At 42.2% G+C, this 25450-nt stretch overlaps 1 protein-coding gene across 1 annotated transcript; it reads right to left on the reverse strand.

The window, feature by feature from the left end:
* Nucleotides 1-12413: 12413 nt before the first annotated feature.
* Nucleotides 12414-15616, reverse strand: LOC110518723 (transmembrane protein 74). The gene is made up of 2 exons (XM_021596165.2): nucleotides 15442-15616; nucleotides 12414-14784 (listed from the first exon to the last, which is right to left on the reverse strand). The coding sequence occupies exon 2, from the start codon at nucleotides 14720-14722 to the stop codon at nucleotides 13874-13876; it is 849 nt and encodes a 282-aa protein (XP_021451840.1). The 5' UTR covers nucleotides 14723-14784; nucleotides 15442-15616; the 3' UTR covers nucleotides 12414-13873.
* Between the last annotated feature and the right edge of the window lie 9834 nt (nucleotides 15617-25450).

Raw genomic sequence — 25450 nt, forward strand, 5'->3', positions numbered from 1 at the left:
TCTTAACTGACTTGCCTAGTTAAATAAAGGTTAAAAAAAAATAAGTGGAGCGTTACAGAGATGGTTGTCCTTCTGGAAGGTTTTCCCATCTCCACAGAGGAACTCTGAGCTCTGTCAGTGACCATCGGGATCTTGGTCACCTCCCTGACCAAGATCCGATGATCTTCATCAGAATGCACTCCCAGGAATCCCAGTTCCACAATAAATGTTTGTTTTGTTCGATAATGTCCGTCATTTATGTCCAAATACCTCCTTTTTGTTTGCGCATTTAGCCCAGTATTCCAAATTCATGACGCGCGATCACTAGGAGCAGACAAAAAGTCAAACAGTTATGTTACAGTCCGTATGAAACATGTCAAATGATGTATAGAATCAATCTTTAGGATGTTTTTAACACAAATCTTCAATAATGTTCCAACCGGAGAATTCCTTTGTCTTCAGAATTGCAATGGAACGCAAGCTAACTCTCACGTGAACGAGCGTGGCCAGCTCGTGCCTCTCGGGCAGACCTCTGACTCATTCCCCTCTCATTCGCCCCCACTTCACAGTAGAAGCATCTAACAAGGTTCTAAAGACTGTTGACATCTAGTGAAAGCCTTAGGAAGTGCAATATAACCCCATAGACACTGTGTATTTGATAGGCCAAGAGTTGAAAAACTACAAACCTCAGATTTCACACTTCCTGGTTGTATTTTTTCTCAATTATTTGCCTGACGTATGAGTTCTATTATACTCACAGACATCATTCAAACAGTTTTTCTATCCAAATCTAATAATTATATGCATATTCTAGCTTTTATGGCTGAGTAGCAGGCAGTTTAATTTCGGCACGCTTTTCATCCAAAATTCCCAATGCTGCTCCCTACCCTAGAGAAGTTAAGCCATTTTGCCACAACTTTGGAAGTATGCTTGGGGTCATTGTCCATTTGGAAGACCCATTTGTGACCAAGCTTTACCTTCCTGATTGATATCTTGAGATGTGGCTTCAATATATTCACATAGTTTTCCTCTCTCATGATGCCATCTATTTTGTGAAGTGCACCAGTCCCTCCTGCAGCAAAGCACCCCCACAACATGATGCTGCCATCCCCGTGCTTCATGGTTTTCCCATGATGTCAAGCAAAGAGGCACTGAGTTTGAAGGTAGGCCTTGAAATGCATCCACAGGTACACCTCCAATTGACTCATATTATGTACATCAGCCTACCAGAAGCTTCTAAAGCCATGACATCATTTTCTAGAATTTCCCAAGCTGTTTAAAGACACCGTCAATTTAGTGTATGTAAACGTCTGACCCACTGGAATTGTGATACAGCAAATTATAAGTAAAATAATCTGTCTGTAAACAATTGTTGGACAAATTACATGTGTCATGCACAAAGAATGTCCTAACCGACTTGCCAAAACTATAGTTTGTTAACAAGAAATTTGTGGAGTGGTTAAAAAAATAGTTTTTATAACTCCAACCTAAGTGTATGTAAACTTACGACTTCAACTGTATATATACGGAGGATACAACCATCCCAGCTCTGCAGCTTTTGCTGCGAAGAGACAGAATCATTAGATCATCAGACAGTGACATTCAATACCGCCTCACACACTCTTGCCTGCATCTACCTGATATAGGGTATAATCATTGGTCCAACAGTTGCAAACAAGAGTTTCTATTGGACAAATTCAAGTATGTTTATTCCCGTTTTGCTCCGCTTGCTTCCGTTTAAGAAACGTTTTTCAACGAAATTGGTGTAATCACGCATAAACACAGTTGACTTCCATAGCAGGCACGTTGTATTCCTTCTCGCATTTCTCCTCCTCTCACCTCTTCCCTTCACTTGTGGACTTCAATACACAACACATCAGCTGATACACACAGCCTACATCGTTGTCACCATCATGCATTCATGTAGTAATGTTACAGTCAGTAAGCAGTTACACCGGCGGGCCCCTGTGGCAATATATTAGTAATATCAAAAAAGCTTAACTTGGAAGAGTTCCAGTGATGTGTTGGAAAGTCATAGCCAGCTAGCTAACATAGCATCCATCTGTTACGTTGAGCAGGGTATTTCAGTAGGCTAAACTAGCTAGCTGCATTTGCTAGCTAAGTAAGTGAAACTGAAAGTGGATTTTTTTTTGAAATTCTCTCTCTGTATTTCTCTCTTTTTTCTCCTTCCTTTTGGAATAAATTTAATTGTTCAAAACTGTTTAACTATTGTCTTTCTCTCTCTTTGAGTCAACTACTCACCACTTTTTTTCCCACTGCAGTGTTAGCTAGCTGTAGCTTATGCTTTCAATACTAGATTCATTCTGATCCTTTGATTGGGTGGACAACAAGTAATTCCATGCTGCAAGAGCTCTGAAAGGCTGGAGGACATCCTCCGGAAGTTGTCATAGTGAGAACTATGAGCCTAGGTTTTGTATTGAAGTCAATGTACCCAGAGGAGGATGGAAGCTACCTGTCCTCTGGCTACATCTTGGTGTTATCCTACAGAGTGCTGTTGAGGCTACTGTAGACCTTCTTTGCAAAATAGTGTGTTTTAATCAAATATTTGGTGATGTAATTATATTTAGTATATTTTTATCTAAAAAGGATACCTTTTTAAATGTTTTGCCATTTACATTTTTATGAAGTTCACTGAGGAGGATGGTCCTCCTCTTCCTCCTCTGAGGAGCCTCCACTAATCATTTGTTTTGGTACTGCCCATTTGTAGCTTGTTTTTGGTCGCAGGTTCAGGAATGTCTGATGAATTGCAACGTTTACCTGGAGGTAACTCTGCAAACAGAACTGCTGGGTGATCTGAAAAGTCATAGTCCAATCGATCCAATAATATAATAATACTCTTAGCAAAAATGTTTATCTTTAATTTTCAATCTGTATAGATAGAAAGGTTCAGAATGTTTGTGAAACACAGCACAGTTGAAAAATAAATGGGGGATTGGAAATTATGCAGACAATTACATTGATAGAAGCCACAATCTATTTGCAATATTCAAACTGATGCACCCCCTATTTTAACAAAAAAATCAAATAAAAGTTGACAGAACAGGCAAAATATTTACTTCTGCTCTCACAACGTTTAAAAAACGTTCCGTTTTATCGGTTAGGAAACGTATTGCTTCGTTTCTCAGAACCAATGGAAAACCAAAAATATACATTCCCACAACTTCCAAGCAACCAAATGTGATAGTTGGGGCCCTCTCTAAAACCGTTCTAATAGCCAGCCCCTTCACTTAACATGAATCTATTTTGGGCAGTATTAACGTTAGAAGCTAGTCACAGTACACACCAACACTCTACTCATGAAACCTTGGCAGGGAAAAGTCTGGAAGAGCAGCTCCAGACTTTTTCCGTCCTAGCTCGCTCATTAACGTCTTAATTGAAATTACGGATGGCCTCTCATCCACTTGTCATCCCCTTATGCCATAGTTTGTACATCTCAATTGTCAGTAGAAACCACATTTGTTTAAGCAAGTCAGCCATATCAGCTATGTTTTTTAAAAAGGAATTAAATGACGCTGAATGAACTGTTTCGCTGCCAGACAAGGCTCCGCTGATAGCCAGGTGTAGCAGTGGTGTAGTGCAATGAATGTATTGTTTAGTGTTGTGTAGTGTAGTGGCTTTGCTGGCATGCATCCCACCAAGATGTACATGCTAAAATCACCACTGCTTGTACATATTCCTTTCCACCCCTCACATCATCTCTCTCTCTATCACTCCCCCCCCCCCCTCTCTCCTTCCCCCTCTCCCTCCCTCTCTATCTGTGCTATTGTGAAGTGCGGGCCGGAGATCTGGCTGAAGGTTAGAGTGATGAGTATGCATCACATCTCTGACTGTGCCACTAGAAACCTGAGATGGTAGCAGATACGATTGTATGATACTGTTTCCCGCAAAGAGGCTCTTTCCTCCAGTAGACCTCAGAGGAGGGCAGGGTGGAGGTTTTATTACGTTAAAGACATCAGATCACCGGTCTCATCTATATCAGTGCAAAACACTCCATGCCACAGCAGAAAGATAATAAGAAACTGTTAGAGAGAGAGAGACAGAGAGAAAGAGAGAGAATGAGAGAGAATGAGAGCGAGAGAGGAAGAGAGAAGAGTGAGAAAGAAAGACAGAAAGAAAAAAAGATGAAGAAAGTGAGCTCCATGGAAAGGAGGTGCTTTCATTTCTATGGTCAGCCTAGAATGCTGGTGCTCTGAGGGCCATTGACCAGACCTGGATGAATAATTCAGCTCCTGGTGAGTTGGTCTCTGGAGGGATCCTGGGTCGGCGAGGAGAGCTCAGCTCCACTTGATGGTAAATGTGCAGTAGTGGGACAATCAAGAGGTCTTTAAAAAGGCCTTGTGCACTTAACTCACAGGAGCCTCTCCATGTTGACCCCAGCCAAGATCAATACAGAGCCTGGGCCAGATGTTGTCCAATACCACACTAGGGTCTAGGCGGAAGGCAAGGAGGGGGCTGTTATTTAGGAGGAGGACTCTAGAGAGCGTGGTCTGTGGGATTGCATTTATGCATGTACTCAAGGGTGAGTGGATCCATTGTGGAAGAAATACTGTAGAGCACGTGTCAAACTCATTGAACGTAAGGCCAAGTGTCTGTGGGTTTTCCCTCCTCCCATGTACTTGATGATGAAGTAAGGTAACTAATTAGTAAAGAACTCCCCTCACCTGGTTGTCTAGGTCTTAATTGAATGGGGAAAAAAACTACATGGAATGAGTATGACACCCCAGTTGTTGTTGCTGTTTGACCCGCTCAGAATCACATTGGATTAAACATTTTACTGAAAGTGTGACTCATGAAAGCGTACACTCATCCTGAGTGAGAAAGATAGAGAACAAAACAATAATTTAAACAATTGCAATTTATTGCTTTCAACTCGAGACATCTTGAGTGTTTGAGCAAGTTCCGAGTGTGGTTGAGTTTTTTGTTTTTTTTTAGGTCTAAGGCTGCCATCTTCTGGTTATATTTGGAACAATCACCATGCCGAGATAATGCATGATAGTACTTTACTGTATGTGTGATTATAGTTTGATCTGGTGAGTTGAGAAACATGACTAAATGGGAGATTATATGTAAGTAATCTATCCTGGGAAACAAGTCAACACAAAGGTTTATATCGTGTTTAGAGTGCGAGTGAGTGCCGGACCGTACTGTGCTGGCTCAGATATTTTATTTAGAAATGGTCCTTTCCAGCACCATTCCAACTATAGTGGATGTGAAACCAGGCCATCACAGTACAGATCAGTTCTGCTCGGCTCAGTAGTTAAAAAGGGTAATAGTGTGTTAGAGTTCGGCCCATTGGTATCTCTCTCTCCACATCACATACTGTTAATTGGCACTCTCCCACCAGACCAGTGTGTATCATCTTTCATCATCAGTCCACTTCTCTCCAGAAACAAAACACAGGGAGCAAATGAAGTGCAGCGCAAACAATCAGCCCTGGACTGGACTGGATGTTTCTCCCAATCTGGCCCTGGCTCTCAGGCCGACCTCTAACTCTATGCAGGCATCCAGGGCCTATTGTCTAACAGCAGCAAGGCGTCTCCCAGTCTAAACAGAGCTGATTTGATCTCTGTCTCCTCTTCGTCAGCGAGCCATATTGTAGAGCCTTGAACAATGCATCAGAGGTGCTGCTAACCGCAAACATGGAGCTCAGTTGGGGCTTTCAGAGAGGGCTTCCAACTACAAACGCCAACTAAGTTATACTAATTATCTCCCTCTCTCTCGTGCTCGCTCGCACACACGCGCACTCGCACAGACACACAGACACAAACACACAGACACACCCACACACACACACACTTCGACATGCCAAATTGCTCAGGATGCTAGTTCATTTGTGTTGTATTGTTCTTCAGATGTTGCTCCAGGCACTGTGAGTTAAGATGAGACACACCGCTCCTCTGGCACACTGATAGCTTTTCACTCCACTAATTAAGTACCCAAACTTGGGAGCAATCATTCTCAGCCCGTAATTAAAGGCAAATGTAACAACCTACTGGACACCAGTGGTGGCTGGTGGGAGGAGCTATAGGAGAATGTTCTCATTGTAATGGCTGGAACAGTATCAGACACATCAAACATATGGAAACCACATGTTTGACTCTGTTCCTTTTATTCCACTCCAGCCATTACAATGAGCCCATCCTCCTATAGATCCTCCCCACCAGCTTCCACAGACATCAGTTCAATGTCTAGTTTTGATTTACATTTCTTTGAGTTGTCAACTAATGTGAATTCAATGTGAAATCCACAAAAAAATGTCACCGTGTCATTGGATTTATGATAAAATATGGGTGAAAACAACCAAACATAATGTACATTGTTATTATGACAAACTCTCTTGCAAGATGACGGCAAAAATAATTTAACAGCAACATATGCAATACGCTTCTGAATATGCCTCTGATGGTGCAGTAAGAACTTTGATTTATTTATTTTTTTCACTGCGATGGAGTACAAGTTAACATTTTAATGCCTAGATTACAATACTAGCTGTATAAAAATAAAATCAGAAATTGTGTTAGGGTGATGATCCAATCAGGTTCCCATGTTGATTCAACGTCATCACATTACATTTTTTGTTGAAATTATGTGGAAACAACGTTGATTCAACCAGTTTTAGCCCCGTGGGGAAGTGGTACAACGTAGAGGCTGATACACTCATATGAGAGGCCACAACTCACAATCGCATTGGCAATTTAACACAAACAGAGATCGAAGAGAAAAATGGAAAGAAGTTCATCTCTGATTTGTGCAAATACAGGAGGGACAGCAAGGTGATTATTTCTGATGTGGAGACAAATGCTGTTCATCTCATATGCTACATACAGTGCCTTCGGAAAGTATTCAGACCCCTTTTTTTCCCCACATTTTGTTACGTTACAACTTTATTCTAAAACTAATGACAAAGCAAAAACTGTTTTTTAGAAATGTTTGTTAATTTATAAAAAAATAAAACGCCGACATATTATATTTATATACAGTACCAGTCAAATGTTTGGACACGCCTACTCATTCAAGGGTTTTTCTTTATTTTCACAATTTTCTGCATTGTAGAATAATAGTGAAGACATCAGAAGTATGAAATAACACGTATGGAATCATGTCGTAACCAAAAAAGTGTTTAAACAAATCTAAATATATTTGATATTCTTCAAAGTACCCACCCTTTGCCTTGTTGACAGCATTGCACACACTTGGCATTCTCTCCACCAGCTTCACCTGGAATGCTTTTCCAACAGTCTTGAAGAAGTTCCCACATATGCTGAGCATTTGTTAGCTGCTTTTCCTTCACTCTGCGATCCAACTCATCCCAAACCATCTCAATTGGTTGAGATCGGGTGATTGTGGAGGGCTGGTCATCTGATGCAGCGATCCATCCTTCTCCTTCTTGGTCAAATAGCCCTTACACAGCCTGGAGGTTAATGGGTCATTGTCCTGTTGAAAAACAAATCATAGTCCCACTAAGCGCAAACCAGATGAGATGGCGTATCGCTGCAGAATGTTGTGGTAGCCATGCGGGTTAAGTGTGCCTTGAATTCTAAATAAATCACAGTGTCACCAGCAAAGCACCCCCACACCATCCACCTCCTCCTCCATGCTTCACGGTGGGAACCACATATGCGGAGATCATCTGTTCACCGACTCTGCGTCTCACAAAGACACGGTGGTTGGAAACAAAAATCTCAAATTTGGACTCATCAGACCAAAGGACAGATTTCCACCGGTGTAATGTCCATTGCTCGTGTTTCTTGCCCCAAGCAAGTCTCTTCTTCTTATTGGTGTCCTTTAGTAGTGGTTTCTTTGCAGCAATTTGACCATGAAGGCCTGATTCACACAGTCTCCTCTGAAAAGTTTATATTGAGATGTGTCTGTTACTTGAACACCGTGAAACATTTATTTGGGCTGCAATTTCTGAGGCTGGTAACTCTAATGAACTTATCATCTGCAGCAGAGGTAACTCTGGGTTGTCCTTTCTTGTGGCGGTCCTCTTGAGAGCCAGTTTCGTCATAGCGCTTGATCGTTTTTGCGACTACACTTGAAGAAACTTTAAAAGTTATTGAAATTTTCCATATTGACTGACCTCCATGTCTTAAAGTACTGATGGGTTGTCATTTCTCTTTGCTTATTTGAGCTGTTCTTGCCATAATATGGATTTGATATTTTACCAGATAGGGCTATCTTCTGTATACCACCCCTACCTTGTCAAAACACAACTGACACATTAAGATGGAAAGAAATTCCACAAATGAACTTTTAAAAGGGCACACCTGTGAATTGAAATGCATTCCACATGACTACCTCATGAAGCTGGTTAAGAGAATGCCAAGAGTGTGCAAAGTTGTCATCAAAGCAAAGGGTGACTACTTTGAAGAATCTTAAATAAAACACCAATCTGCAGAGATCCTGTAGAGATACAAATGTTTTACTGTAAGTAAACTCAGTACTTTGTTGAAGCACTTTTGGCAGCAATTACAGCATTGATTCTTCTTGGGTATGAAGCAACAAGCTTGGCACACCTGTATTTGGGGAGTTTCTCCCATTCCTCTCTGCAGAGGAAGCTCTGTCAGGTTGGATGGGGAGCGTTGCTGAACAGCTATTTTCAGGTCTCTCCAGAGATGTTCGATCGGGTTCAAGTCCAGGTTTTGGCTGGTCCACTCAAGAAAATTCAGAGACTTGTCTTGAAGCGACTCCTGCATTGTCTTGGTTGTGTGCTTAGGGTTGTTGTCTTGTTGGAAGGTGAACTGTCACCCCAGTCTGAGGACCTGAGCGCTCTGGAGCAGGTTTTCATCAGGGACCTCTCTGTACTTTGCTCCGTTCATCTTTCCTTCGACCCTGACTTGACTCCCAGTCCCTGCCGCTGAAAAACGTCCCCACAGCATGATACTGCCACCACCATGTTTCATCGTAGGGATGGTGCCAGGTTTCCTCCAGACGTGATGCTTGGCCTTCAGGACAAAGAGTTCAATCTTGGTTTCATCAGACCAGAGAATCTTGTTTCTCATGGTCTGAGAGTAATTTAGGTTCCTTTTTGGCAAACTCCAAGTGGGCTGTCATGTGACTTTTACTGAGGAGTGGCTTCCGTCTGGCCACTCTACCATAAAGGGCTGATTGGTGGAGTGCTATAGAGATGGTTGTCCTTCTGGAAGATTCTCCCATCTCCACAGAGGAACTCTGGAGCTCTGTCAGAATGACCACCGGGTTCTTGGTCACCTCATGACCAAGGCCCTTCTCCCCCGATTGCTCAGTTTAGCTGGGCGGCCAGCTCTAGGAAGAGTCTTGGTGGTTCCAAACTTCTTCAATTTAAGAATTATGGAGGCCTCTGTGTCCTTGGGGACCTTCAATGCTGCAGACATTTGTTGGTACCCTTCCTCAGATCTGTATCTCTGAGTTCTACGGACAATTACTACGACCTCATATGGCTTGGTTTTTGCTCTGACATGCACTGTCAACTTTGGGACCTTATATAGACAGGTGTGTGCCTTTCCAAATCATCAATTGAATTTACCACAGATGGACTCAGGAAACAGGATTCACCTGAGCTCAATTTCGAATATCATAGCAAAGGGTCTGAATATTTATCTAAGGTATTTCTTTAAAAAAAAAATGTTTAAGAAATTTGCAAACATTTCAAAAATCTGTTTTTGCTTTGTCATTATGGGTTATTATGTTGCTAAGTAGATTGCAGATAAAAAATAAAAAAATGTAGAATAAGTCTGTAATTTAACAAAACGTGGGGAAAAAATCATGGGGTCTGAATACTTTCCGAAGTCACTGTATGTGAAGTGACAAAAATGGTACCAATATTGCATTTAGGCCTTTACCAGCAGGCCTTTTATATCCACATGAATTCCTACGGTACTCTTTAACCACCACACTGGTACGACTATTATGGCCAGTGTCGTAGCAAACAGCCTATATTACACTACTGCTCATCCAATATTCAATTTGCCCACTTTGCAATTATACTCTCCTTCAGCATTTGAAATAAACACACGTGTGCACCATGGCATTTCATTCTTGCTTACATTGGTTAAGTGGTTAAGATTGACCAAAACTAATAACCTCATTTCCTGTTGGACTAGATGCCACAGCACAGAGTAGGCAGAAGGAGGCAGGCAGACTAATAGTTTGAGCTGTAGAAGAAAGTGATTGCAAGTGCCAAGGACAACACAGGAAATGACTGTGCAGGCTTGATTGTGGGGCTGAGGGATGATGCAGCTCAAAGAGTTCAGTGCATTTGGCTATGGAGCGAGTGACAGAGTGCCGCTACCCTCGACCGCCTCAATGTCAATGATGCAGAACACGGACAACCAGAGGTCGTAGAAGTGTAAATCGTTTTGACATGGAGCTGCATGTGTTGCCTTTTGCTCTTAAGAATGTCTCTATAAAACACTGTATAAGACATTGCTGAAGCACTGAGTATTCCGAAATAGAAGGGCACAGAGGAGGGGGTATGTTTCAAAATGAGGTGTGCTTTAAGAGGTCATGTCAACATAAACCTGGATTTCCGAAGAGCATTAGAACTAATGCAAACATGAAACATATGCAAGAGGGCCTACATGGGCTGAACAATGTAAATCGATGCATTCTAAATGAAAAACTCTATATTCTTAGCAAGAAGCTTTACTGGACTAAATTCACAATACAATAAGGTACTCCAACGAATGTAAATAACAGCTTGTAAGCGTTCCAGAAAATGCATTATGCACTCTTGTTAAAAATAACCCCTCTGAGTAAGGCTGGTGAGAGTGGCCAAGAGTGAAGTCACGTCCCTGGAGTGTTTGCCTTTAGCGTGCCCCCTTGTGAGCAATCAATAGAATTGGAAACTTTTCCTGAGTCGCTTACCATACGCCTGAGATGAAGGGATGAGCTCACCTCACAAAAGCCATAGAAATCAGTTGTATGGTAGAGGAAAGTAAGCTCTGCCTGTCTCTCTCTCTCTCTCTCACACACACACACACACACACACACACACACACACACACACACACACACACACACACACACACACACACACACACACACACACACACATGCACACACACACTGGCCAATTAACATAAATGACAGCACGTTAGCGTGTAGTACACTTGAGAAATGAATGCTAATGGCAGCTCAGCCTCGCTCTCTTGTCTCTGATCCTGTCTTACCTTGGTAGATCTTCTTACACGGGGATCTACAAATATCAATCAGTGTGTCTTAGCTGTGAAGCGCTCTCTCACAGCTAAAGAGCTTATGCATGAAACCTCTGGAAATACACTAGAGCTTGACTTGTAAAATGCTGTCGAACTGAGCAAATCCGTGATCAAATCCCTGAGAGACATTTGGATGGCAGAGAGATGGTGGGCATGGTGGGAGCTCTACAGCTCCACGTCAACAAGGAGGAAGGGATCTCTCACGTCCTCCACCTCGCCTCCTTTTGAAAATGTATCGGAGGTTAAAGTCAGACGGGAGGGACCTTAGACCTTCTCTTCCTTTATTGTCGGGAGGAAGGTCGAAGAGATAGAATGTGAGGAATCGAGAGGGTGAAGAGAAAGGATGTGAGGAATTGTGCAAATCGAAATCGAGATATTATTCTCTATTATGTTTCCTTGCATCTTTGTGGCCTCTCCCCTCTTCATCTCCTTGCCTCCAAACATATTATTCTTGGATGTACAGAAACATATGTATTTTTTTATATAACTTTCTGGAAAGCTCTCTGATTTGGCATTTTACTCTCCTTTAACTACCAAAACACCCCGTTTCTCTGGTGCAGATACCTTTTACCGTTACTCCTCTGTGACCAGAGAATAAGGAGTATGTCCCAATGATCTCTCCTTCTTCCTGAAGTGTGCTCCCGGTCACTACTCCCCACAAAATTTAAAAGCATTGGATTGGTGTAGGCATGGGCTGGAGGAGTTTCTTATGACTGTCATTTCCTGTCAAATCAATTAAGGGAAGTGCACACGTCAAAATAAAGGAGAGATTATTGGGATGCATCCTAGAAGTGAAAAGGGAAGAGGGAACAAAGAAAGTGCTTTTCCACTGAGACACCGTGCCACCCTGTGTAGCTCAGTAGGTAGTGCCTTGCACTTGCAATGCCAGGGTTCTGGATTCAATTCCCACTGGGGACCAGTACAAACAAATTTGAAAATGTATGCAGTCACTACTGTAAATTGCTATGGGATAAGACTGTCTGCTAAAAATCTAATCCAACTAGGCTCGGTTGTGTGATGTTAAAGGTACTTAGGACACGTGTCAAGTAATGCATTGAGTTGAAGAGTTTCTGTTTCACCTTCAGTCTGCTACTGTACAGTTACACGACCAGTCGTTGTACCATGCGTTAGCCATAACTGTGCCATTGTCACAAAAGAAGGTGCTCTCGAGACTGTAGGGTCTCCTTATAGTAACAAGAGTCTTACCATGTTGCTGTAATTCTTGGGGTGTATATTTTATTCCATTACCGTATATGCCTGATCGAACAGTAGAGTGGAAAACACATGACGAGTATAATTAATAGCCAACAACATGAATTTGCCCCACAAAATGACAACATGAATTTGCCCCACAAAATGACAACATGAATGAGCTGTTTCTAGTGATATCCAACATGCATATTTCCCCTCGAGGCAAGCACTTGTGATTGTGAATAAAGGCTTTGGAAGAATTGAAATCATGGAACCATTTTCAAGGTAACAAGTCCCCTTTGACGCCTCTTGACTCAAAGGCTACAGTAGTAGGCCGACAACACAGAGACGGTCGCAAATGACAGTGGTGATGTGTCTCACTTCACCATGGAGAAAGTCATTCTCAACCAACAGTTCTATGAACTGAATAGAACATTTCCTGTTTTTGTTGCACCCATCGTTTCTGGTTTGTTAAAAGAAACAGATCCCTTTTCCAGTAACATTTTAAAGGCATATCTGAGACTCCACGGGGGAATACAATACGGTTTAGAGTGTCGTAGGATGTACGTCCATTAGCAGCCTATAATAAAAACATTGGTGGCGTAGGCCTAGCCTATAAATAAAATACTATTTCTCTTAAAGATTCATTACATTGTTATATTGTGATCCAGTGTGTTCTCGTGTTGCGTGATCATTCAAGTATGATAATTGCATATACTGCAGGTACAGTACATTAGAAGTAGGTTATTTGACGTGTACAGTGCAACACAGTGCAGTACAATACAGTGCAGTACAATACAGTGCAGTACAATACAGGGCAGGACAGCTGTATAAACTGGGGCAAGTCTTTCATGTGTGATTATGTGGCCCCCCTCCGTACACACACAGTGAGAAACCACAGTGAGAATTAGGCTCACCTGCATTGAGGAAGTAAAAAAGGCCATTGGATGTTAGCATGTGCACCACTGAGCAGATTTTGACATATAGGTCTCGTCTATAGTGCACTAGACTAGGTTAATACATCTCACTTTCTAAACTCATGGGACAGACACTTTTCCCTCTAAAATGCGTGTGTGCATCACATTACTGACTGTCGGGCACTTTCACATAAAAAATGGATCACCTTAATAATAAATGAAACCTCTCAGAGATTGCATTTATGAAAAAATGTGAGCCAGCATTTTCCATTTCCAAAAACAAGTAAAAAAAAAATAATTATGTTTTTATTTTTTATTTTTGTTGTCATGCTTATTCATTCTGCTTAAATAGGCCTATACCTTGCACGTCCATTAAATGATATGGAGATGATACTGTAAGACAATGTATACTTCATAATCTTGGATATTAAAACAAATGAACATTTTAACAGTTATGCTAATGTAACTGTAGGTAGACCGACTGATGTGTTCCGGTTGCACGCTTTGGGTCTGGAGAACCTACATCATGCATTATTGTGTTGGCCTGGCTTAGTAACACCGGATATCATTTTAATTCAAGGTCTCGTCTATCTCTTCCTTCATAGACAGGTGTGCGGACGATCGACTAGGGCTAGACCTCGTTTTTAAAATGATGGAGCCATATAGTTTCGCTGAGTGCTTGGAATATGCAAAGGCCTTTCTCCTGTACATCTCTCCCTGCCACATAGATATCATTAGCAGAGTGGACAGCACTACCCCGCCCAGCGTCAGTAGACAAAGCCCTGCTATCACGCACCTATCCAGGTGTGCCCCTACCCTGGCACTTTCGATTTCCAGCCTCTCCATCTCCCTCGCGGACACGCTCTCCGGGTCCACTTTGACCTCGCGAGGGACTGCATAGGATATAATCACTAACGAGATCCCAGTGACTAGGAAAGTGACCGCGCTTATAAAACCGTAATCTACAGATGCCCCCGAACTTTCTGATGTGAGATCATCATCTGACATTAGGGAGAGCTCATGCAACCCCTCGGGCCGAATGTCGCTCGCACAGTCATTAGGCCTGCACCAGGATTTGTGGATACTTTCCCCACTTTTCCCAGGGCTTGGCAGGCGCAAATTCACATTCTCGTCGACATAGGTGAAAGATGTCTCTGATTCCTCGTCGCAGCACACTCTGACCTTCTCCACCGCAGGGTGACCGTGTTTAAAATGCGGACGTCCGTTAAGGGGAACCGTCCTTGGTGCTGAATTACACAGTCCTTTGCAGCCCGGAGCTGAGATAGAGAGCGCCCCTCCGGCTAAACTGCTCGCTTTACGAACATGAACCGGATTGGAAGCCCAGTCAAGGACGCGGGGAGGATCGGGTTGTCTGCCTCTTCCTTCCTTATCTATATAAAGCAGCTCTACAGAAGCCATTCGATTCTTTCCGCTGGTTCACTTCAGTTATTTCCCCACGGCGTTCTGAGTCCGCAGCATCCCTGATGAGAAATAATTGACAAAGCAGATGTCACATAGGGCCTGATTATTAAAAACTATCAAATTATTGCATTGGGGAAAACAGCAGCCACCTGTGCGTAATGTGTGGCGCTTCAAGCGCATTATGGGCAAGTATGCTCATGATGTTATCAGAAATACTTAGCCTAAAAATGTACAATTGTTTGGGTTTAAGTAATTTGCTCCATGTATACAAAGCGATTAAAGTGACAGATTAGCAGTATCCAATTAGTGTGCAATCCCCTTCAACCCGATTATCTGTAGTTATTTTTCAAACATAATGTATATCGTAGTATGGAAGAACACACATACCTAGTCATGAGAAGTGTACATAACTGTATCGTAGGGCACATACATTTTCCAATAATAGGCTGTTATGGAGATAAATCATTTCAGTAGGCTGCTCTGTGCGGGAAAGGGGATGGGTTTGAAGTAGATAAAAGGCTTTCCACGCCATGCAATATGCTCTTATTCACAACATCGCTGTGAAATGTTGAAGATGAATCAAATAACGTGATAGTTTTTGCGATGCGTATTTGGAGCATGCACAGTCTTCCCTATAGCCACAGTGCATCTGCTTAGTGTGCTCAGCTAATATAAACTACTGTATTTCAGGCAATAAATAATATAAAAGCACTTACTTCTTTAGAATTCATTCTTCATCATGCCAGAATACTTTGCATAGAGGAATCATAATAGATCGATGACTAAATGCCTTTAACGAAACTGAAAACGTAGCCTCGAGTCCTCGTCTGCTTGGGAGGAAAGATTTTCGCTGTAGTCCCTCCCTCCCACGCAAGGTTTAAGCTGCCTCGCTATGGTGCTGAAATGAGCTGGCTACCCCCGGTACTCTTGAGCAGATGCAGATTACTTCGGTGTGCATTCAAATGAACACACACCAGAGAGGATTTAATTCTCATGGACCTCTGCATTTGAAGTCCATATAGACTTAAACATTTTGCCTCCTAAAGTATCAACCTTATGGACATTCGATATCGTTTATTTGATCAAATGTCAATTAACGTTACCAGAGCTGTGCTAATAATCTTCTCGAGATGTATACTTCGTGTAGATGCTTGGTTGCATCAAGTGAAAACATGCATAGGCCTAAAACCAATAGCCCGTTTACAGTGGTCAACTGATCCACATGGGAGAAAGGGAAAGGGGGCACCTAGTCAATTGTACAACTGAATGCATTCAACTGAAATGTGTCTTCCACAATTAACCCAACCCCTCTGAATCAGAGAGGTGGGGGGGGCTGCCTTAATCGACATCCACGTCATCGGTGCCAGGGGAGCAGTAGTTGTTGGGGGTTAACTGCCTTGCTCAGGGGCAGAATTACAGATTTTTACATTGTCGGCTCTGGTATTCTCGATCCAATAACCTTTCGGTTATTGGCCCAACAATCTGTGTGCCCTGGCCCCATGGAAGATTAGTGGTCACTATGTCAAAGGCATAATTTAATCCATGTTTAATCTAGAGAGCTAGCCCTGAAAATATTAGTACATGTCATCCTCATCTTTGTAAAGCTTTAAAGCAATCCGAAAGATACAGTACAATGATCTTTCTGAATGGCAACACTTTGCATTTCAATTGATGCCATTGTCACCTCCACCTGCATATTTGTTAGTATAACCCTATCCCTTTATGCAGCTGTGTCCCATTCACCACAATTTAAAGCTATTGAGGCCATGCAAATATCGAGAGAGCAAACTATTACATTCCAGAGCACAAACAGACAACAGCATCAGACAGAATTGCCCAGTCACACGTTGCCAGCAGCAGACCAGAAGCAGTACAGGGTGAAGGACTTTGGCCCATGGCCCAATAAGCTACCATTTAACCGATGAGGCTGGAGGAGAGAGGAGAGAGAGGAGGGAAGTGATTAATCTAGCCAGTTGTTACAGCGGAGCTTGGGAAGCAATACTGCCCAGTCATGGCTTGATGTATCATGACCCTGCATTATGAGAATGGCCAAGCTGCTGTCTATTCCAAGTATGAACAGAGCTGATACCGTATGTGACTATGTACTTGTCTCAGACTTACAGACCACCGGTTGTTATCTGCTACAGCTAGGCTACACCACTCCGCCAAGGACAAAAACCCTGCATGCGGCAAAGACAGAAACCCAGAGGCCATTACATCTTCATAGAGTGTCTCATGCCACTGGCACATCCAAAGGTAGAATGGGCTGTAGATTATATACATGGATAGGCCACTCCTCGTGCATTATCTTTAGGGGATAACTCATTTTGATTCAGAAAACGTTCATGTCCTCAAAGAGGCAATTCCTTTGGCAGCAATCACAATGAAGACAAAGTAACGTATTAGCAAACAACATCAAAATAGGAAAGGATATTTACAAGTGTGCTGGATGTACAGAGAATATGTATGGGCTATGACAATCTTGACGCTTTTTTAGAAAATAGAACATGAATAGAACATGAACCCTTAAGTCTAAAACCTAAAGCACTAAACATTAACCAGCTAATGTAAACAGTAAACAGCCTCCCACCGTACATGCCCATGTCATGTGATGAAATATGATTAGATTAATCTATGTTACTTATTTCAATTACATTTATAAACAATTGCAAGTGTACAGAAGGGAATATGATCAAGCATCAGCCTCTGGGCATCTAAAGGCCAATGCTTGGTGGATTATTAATAAGCTGGTGGCGTATGCCTTAGAGATTGTTTTTGGAGAGTTGGCACGCAAACCCTAGCTGCATTTGAGATGTTTTGACACCATCTTCCAGGGGAGGCCAAGGCAGGGTGGCCAGAGCGTTACGAGAAATTAAAATGACCTCAGGGACTCTATTAGAGAAAGAAAAGTACAGAGTATAATAGAGAGATAGGGAGTAGTAGAGAAATCCGAGAGCGGTTGTAGAGGTTGATAACAGTTAGACAGGGTCATAAAATATTCAGTAGTTGGCACTGAAGGTTCATTGAATGGTTTTTCTAATTGGACCAAGGTCTTGCCCTGACATGGATACTATGGGTTATGTTTTAACTTCTCGCAATTTAAGCGCTGTTTTCTCTTATTTGAATATCAATCAGCTTTTTTGTTGTAATGCCTTTCAGAAGGAATACACCTCAAAAGATGGAAGCAAATACAGGAAGGCAAGGCTGTGTGTGTGTGTCCCAGATTGGCAGATTAAAGAAGAAATTCATCTTTTGATGAAAAGATGAAGAGATAAAAAAAAACTTTTTTTTGCAACAATCATTAACTCATGCTGCTCATTCGATTAAACTTCTAGGCAGGGATAATTGATTATTATTTTCTGTCTACCCGCACTCTCTGCATTATAATGAATGTAATGCTATCAACTAAGGCCTCTACCGTAGCGGGGCTTGCTTTGCATACTAATTTATCTGGAAGCTATTTTGTGTAACTCTACGACTTGCCCCTGAATGTCTATGCAACTGAAATATTAGTCCTATCTCTTTGTGACATTTAGATACTTTTACTGTATCTAATTATGAAATGATTACACCATGCAGTTGAAAATCTAGTTTTAGAGTGAGCAATATTTGCTATTATTGTGATCAAACCATGTCATGGGGATTTAGTGTTGGGTCATAAAAACAGCTATTTTTGTGTTTTTGTATGCAGAGCATACTTCTGCAGGAAAGCTGTTTACTATGGAAAACACACAGGTTTGAAGCAGGGATAGGTTTTGTTCACTAGTCAAATTAAATAAGCTTGACTTCAGGCCAAATGTCATTCATTTTTGGAGACGAAACGTGCCAAACCTTGAGAAGTCTGTTGGCAAGGTAACCACGGCAAATACAAAAAAATAAAAACAAACTTTTTTTGTTGGTTGTTGTGGAGTTTAGCTTGAAAGTTAAATTAGAACAGGAATGTATTCACAAAATGCTTTGTAATAAATAATTAATGGCATTAGCATAAAATATAATTACATCACAGTCAAAGCTTTTACGAAATAGATCTTCACAAATTAATGGACTGACAACCCTGCAATATCTTAGTCAGTTACACATTCATGTCTCAGTTTAAGATGAATGATAATCCATCACAGCCAGTCAACTATGACCCAACATTTTAATTATATTTCAGACTACTCGCTCAGCAAACACACCCAATAGATTATTTAGCCTAAAGGAATACACCCGCCTCCTGAGAGAATGCAGCAGTTCAGAAAATTGAAATATGTTTGGTGATAATAGAGAAAATTTGTCCACACGGTGAAAAACAAAAGCCGTTTTGACCTCTTCCTCTATAATATAACATAACCCATTTTGCAAGAGTGCAGTTGAGTTGATACCAAAACAGTTTGGGGATTCAATTGACAGTTTGACTGTTTTTAAAAATACACTGACTGTATAAAACATTAGAATATTGAGTTGCACCACCCTTTGCCCTCTAAACAGCCTAAATTCTCCGGGGCATGGACGACAAGGTGTCGAAAAAGCATTCTACAGGGCTTCTGGCCCATGTTGACTCCAAGACTCCAAGTTGGCTGTATTCCTTTCAGGTGGTGGACCATTCTTGTTACACGCGGGAAACTGTTGAGCGTGAAAAACCCGGCAGCGTTACAGTTCTTGCTTGACACAATCATACCGGTGTGCCTGGCACCTACTACCATACCCCGTTCAAAGGCAGTGAAACCTTTTGTCTTGCCCATTCAATTCACCCTCTGAATGGCACACATACACAACACAAACATACACATGTCTCGATTGTTCCCAAGGCTTAAAGGGGGGTGGTGGTGGTGGTGGTGGTGGTGGGGGGGAGGGGGGGGGGCAGTGATGAATGAATATGCATTAAGTAGTCACCGTTTTCATAATTATCCCCCTTGAGTATAATTGGGTCTGTTAAGAGTCCTAATTAAATGTTGTGTTTCATATTCCTTTAGGCATTCATTGACCTAAACAAAAGCACACAATGGTGGAGGATGTATTTCCCCAAGTCTCTCTATTTGCAATTTGTCCACAAGATGGCAGTGAAAGCCCATTCTAATTAATACTTGCGCAACCAGGGGAGGAAAGACCTTGGATCATTGTTACTCTAACTTCCGCGACGCATATAAGGCCCTGCCCCGCCCCCCTTTCGGAAAAGCTGACCACCACTCCATTTTGTTGATCCCTGCCTACAGACAGAAACTAAAACAAGAGGCTCCCACGCTGAGGTCTGTCCAACGCTGGTCCGACCAAGCTGACTCCACACTCCAAGACTGCTTCCATCACGTGGACTGGGAGATGTTTCGTATTGCGTCAGATAACAACATTGACGAATACGCTGATTCGGTGTGCGAGTTCATTAGAACTTGCGTTGAAGATGTCGTTCCCATAGCAACGATTAAAACATTCCCTAACCAGAAACCGTGGATTGATGGCAGCATTCGTGTGAAACTGAAAGCGTGAACCACTGCTTTTAATCAGGGCAAGGTGTCTGGTAACATGACCGAATACAAACAGTGCAGCTATTCCCTCCGCAAGGCTATCAAACAAGCTAAGCGCCAGTACAGAGACAAAGTAGAATCTCAATTCAACGGCTCAGACACAAGAGGCATGTGGCAGGGTCTACAGTCAATCACGGACTACAGGAAGAAATCCAGCCCAGTCACGGACCAGGATGTCTTGCTCCCAGGCAGACTAAATAACTTGTTTGCCCGCTTTGAGGACAATACAGTGCCACTGACACGGCCTGCAACGAAAACATGCGGTCTCTCCTTCACTGCAGCCGAGGTGAGTAAGACATTTAAACGTGTTAACCCTCGCAAGGCTGCAGGCCCAGACGGCATCCCCAGCCGCGCCCTCAGAGCATGCGCAGACCAGCTGGCCGGTGTGTTTACGGACATATTCAATCAATCCCTATACCAGTCTGCTGTTCCCACATGCTTCAAGAGGGCCACCATTGTTCCTGTTCCCAAGAAAGCTAAGGTAACTGAGCTAAACGACTACCGCCCCGTAGCACTCACATCCGTCATCATGAAGTGCTTTGAGAGACTAGTCAAGGACCATATCACCTCCACCCTACCTGACACCCTAGACCCACTCCAATTTGCTTACCGCCCAAATAGGTCCACAGACGATGCAATCTCAACCACACTGCACACTGCCCTAACCCATCTGGACAAGAGGAATACCTATGTGAGAATGCTGTTCATCGACTACAGCTCGGCATTCAACACCATAGTACCCTCCAAGCTCGTCATCAAGCTCGAGACCCTGGGTCTCGACCCCGCCCTGTGCAACTGGGTACTGGACTTCCTGACGGGCCGCCCCCAGGTGGTGAGGGTAGGCAACAACATCTCCTCCCCGCTGATCCTCAACACTGGGGCCCCACAAGGGTGCGTTCTGAGCCCTCTCCTGTACTCCCTGTTCACCCACGACTGCGTGGCCACGCACGCCTCCAACTCAATCATCAAGTTTGCGGACGACACAACAGTGGTAGGCTTGATTACCAACAACGATGAGACGGCCTACAGGGAGGAGGTGAGGGCCCTCGGAGTGTGGTGTCAGGAAAATAACCTCACACTCAACGTCAACAAAACTAAGGAGATGATTGTGGACTTCAGGAAACAGCAGAGGGAACACCCCCCTATCCACATCGATGGAACAGTAGTGGAGAGGGTAGCAAGTTTTAAGTTCCTCGGCATACACATCACAGACAAACTGAATTGGTCCACTCACACAGACAGCATCGTGAAGAAGGCGCAGCAGCGCCTCTTCAACCTCAGGAGGCTGAAGAAATTCGGCTTGTCACCAAAAGCACTCACAAACTTCTACAGATGCACAATCGAGAGCATCCTGGCGGGCTGTATCACCGCCTGGTATGGCAACTGCACCGCCCTCAACCGTAAGGCTCTCTAGAGGGTAGTGAGGTCTGCACAACGCATCACCGGGGGCAAACTACCTGCCCTCCAGGACACCTACACCACCCGATGTCACAGGAAGGCCATAAAGATCATCAAGGACATCAACCACCCGAGCCACTGCCTGTTCACCCCGCTATCATCCAGAAGGCGAGGTCAGTACAGGTGCATCAAAGCTGGGACCGAGAGACTGAAAAACAGCTTCTATCTCAAGGCCATCAGACTGTTAAACAGCCACCACTAACACTGAGTGGCTGCTGCCAACACACTGACACTGACTCAACTCCAGCCACTTTAATAATGGGAATTGATGGGAAATGACGTAAATATATCACTAGCCACTTTAAACAATGCTACCTTATATAAATGTTACTTACCCTACATTATTCATCTCATATGCATACGTATATACTGTACTCTATATCATCGACGGTATCCTTATGTAATACATGTATCACTAGCCACTTTATACTATACTATGCCACTTTGTTTACATACTCATCTCATTTGTACATACTGTACTCGATACCATCTACTGTATCTTGCCTATGCTGCTCTGTACCATCACTCATTCATATATCCTTATGTACATATTCTTTATCCCCTTACACTGTGTACAAGACAGTAGTTTTGGAATTGTTAGTTAGATTACTTGTTATTACTGCATTGTCGGAACTAGAAGCACAAGCATTTCGCTACACTCGCACTAACATCTGCTAACCATGTGTATGTGACAAATAAAAATTTGATTTGATTTGATTTTGATTTGATTTGATTTACTTGTGAGTACCTGCAGAGTCACGCCGATGTGACGATGAGAACACCACTGATCAAGTCACATTTGTTTTGTGAGCGGTGTCCATGACTATTATTTAGGAGGTGTGGTATGTTAATATATGAACAATAACTATGTTCTTTCTGAATTATGCTTAAATGTCCAATCACAGAGAGGTTTTACAATGGGATATTTTTATTGCCTGTTATTTTTGCTGTAACAGCACCCACGACAGACTGGAAACAAGAAGTACCTTGCTCCAGGTCACAACAGCAGTAAACTGACATATTGATTCCAGTAACCCTTTGATTGAGTTACATAAAGGTTAAATAAATAAATCAAATAAATTGACGTCAACCCAGAGATTTATCACATCAGCCTTGGGAGTCGAGGCCTCAAATCAACCCTTCAATATGTATCGATAACATATTAGACTGAGGTCATTTTGAACCCCTATAGTGAAGGTTTTGTGCTTAGGGTGTCCAATTGTAATTACATGTCTCTCTCCATCTGTACTTTGAAAAATGTGTGATCTTAACCTCCTGAACTCTGCCTGTGAGGACGGACACACTATATATATACCTACATGTACATACTACATGCTGTACATACTACCTCAATAAGCCTGACTAACAGGTGTCTGTACATAGCCTTGCTACTCTTTATTCAAATGTCTTTTTACTGTTGTTTTATTTATTTACTTACCTACACACACACATTCACACACACACACACACACACACACACACACACACACACACACACACACACACACACACACACACACATTATTAATTGATGCATTATCAGCGTTCACTGTTTCAGCCATTCAACACAGATGCCCTCTTGAACTTTATGTATAACTTCAGCCAGTAGTTTTGAAAGAGGTGCTCACAAGTCAAAACGGGTTACCCGTTTGTTTGTGTACTACTTCATCCAATTGTGTACTACCGCATCCATTTTTGTCATATGTTACGAATTTGTATGATAGGCTATATTATAAATCCAATTCATGGAATATGTTACACATTTATTGTGCTTAAAACCCCCTAGAGTCGATTGATGAACTGGTGCGTCAATCTCGCGAACATAATCCAAAAATCCCCATCAAAATCTGTCAATTTAAACTAGCGCACTGGCACTTCCGCATCTGTGGTGAAAGGTGGCAGGGCTAGAGAAGTGTTTGTCAGACCATGACACAAAACTTCTGTAGCGCCTGAACGGTTTGACTTATAACTATTATGACCACTCTGTGGAAAGGGGAGACTCTCATGAACACAATGGTGGTAACCGGTACCGGTTTTTAAAAAATGAACGGAAGAATTACGGTAGTTTTGTACCTGCCCAAAAAAGGGGTTGAATATGTAAAAGTGTGTGCAAAGATGTCATCAAGGCAAAGGGTGGCTACTTTGGAGAATCTCAAATATAAAATATATTTCGAATTGTTTCACACTTTTTTGGTTACTAAATGATTCCATATGTGTTATTTCATAGTTCTGATAGCTTCTCTATTATTCTACAACGTAAAAATAAAGAAAAACGCTGGAATGATTAGGTGTGTCCAAACTTTTGACTGGTACTGTACATTTTAGTCATTTAGACACTGTGATTCAAAATTACACTTTGTTTCGTTCAACCTATTCAATTCAATTTGTCTGAAATCAAATACCGAATTTGACAGATCAATGTGATTTAAAAAAAATTGAATTGATGCTTCTCAATTGCTTACAACACTTCATGCACATTCACATTGCATAGCGATGGGTGCAATGCAGTGGTGGAAGTCTAGCATAAGAGTTGGAGGCGTGGCCTAATGGGGCGTGGTTTTCACTTTGTAATTTTGGGCCACTCGTGAGAGTGAATGTCATTTCAGGTATTGTGTTGTTTTTTAAAATGATTTTATGTTCACTGCCAGCACTGACTCTTAAATGATATCTGCTTAATTAAGTACAGTGATACTAAAAAGCCCGGAAAGGTTTCCGTTGATGTAATGGCCACCATTTAGTTACATTATTCTAATCAGTTAATGTGAGAGTATTATGTAAAGAAAGTGTTTGGAGTCATTTATTCATGCAATGGAACCAACTTAATATCTTCATTAAGACGAAATGTAATTAATTGCTTGTAACCCATTTGAAAATGTGGATAGGTTATTCCAAAGTTAAATATCCACTTGGTAAAACATGAAAAATGTTTTTTTTTATATATATATATATATATTAGTTTGTATTTGTTACATTTTTTCGGTGAAACCAGAAAGCCAAAGTAAGTTCGGTGCTGGCTGGCTTGCCACTGAACCTAAGCAGGCTTGCCCCCAGGGCAGTAATTGGGGACATTGCCCTGTGTAGGGTGCTGTCTTTCGGATGGGACGTTAAACGGGTGTCCTGATTCTCACTAATGATCCCATGGCACTTATCGTAAGACTAGGGGTGTTAACCCCAGTGTCCTGGCTAAATTCACAATCTGGCCGTCATACCATCGTGGCCACCTAATCATCCCCAGCTTCCAATTGGCACTTTCATCTCCCCTGTAACTATTCCCCAGGTCTTTGCTGTAAATGAGAATGTGTTCTCAGTCAATTTACCTGGTGAAATAAGGATGAAAGAAAAAAACATTATTTGAATGTTCTGTTAAACCTGACTTTACATAGAACCACAGGAAACCTGCAGGAAACATGTATTGTTAAAGTACTGAAATTCCCACTGAAGAACATTGTTTTTGAACTATTTGAGAACATTCCCAATGTCAAACCAGTTGGAGAACTTTGCTAGGACATTACCAACATTTTAATGAAATGTAACCATGTTTGAACTTTTATGAAAAGTTCTGTTAAAGTAATGAAACACCAATATATCATTTTTGGTCAAGCAACTATCCTGCACTGTTCCCAGAAAATGTCGGGAAGGTTTAATGCAAAATGACCATAGGACAACCACGCTCTCACCAAGCTCTATGAAATATATAGTTCTCAGAACGTTATGTGCTAGCTGGGAGGTCAATGCAAGCAAGAGAAAGACGCTGAACCCATGTGAT

This window comes from Oncorhynchus mykiss, chromosome 3 (genome assembly GCF_013265735.2).
Source record: "Oncorhynchus mykiss isolate Arlee chromosome 3, USDA_OmykA_1.1, whole genome shotgun sequence".
Taxonomy (NCBI): Eukaryota; Metazoa; Chordata; class Actinopteri; order Salmoniformes; family Salmonidae; genus Oncorhynchus; species Oncorhynchus mykiss.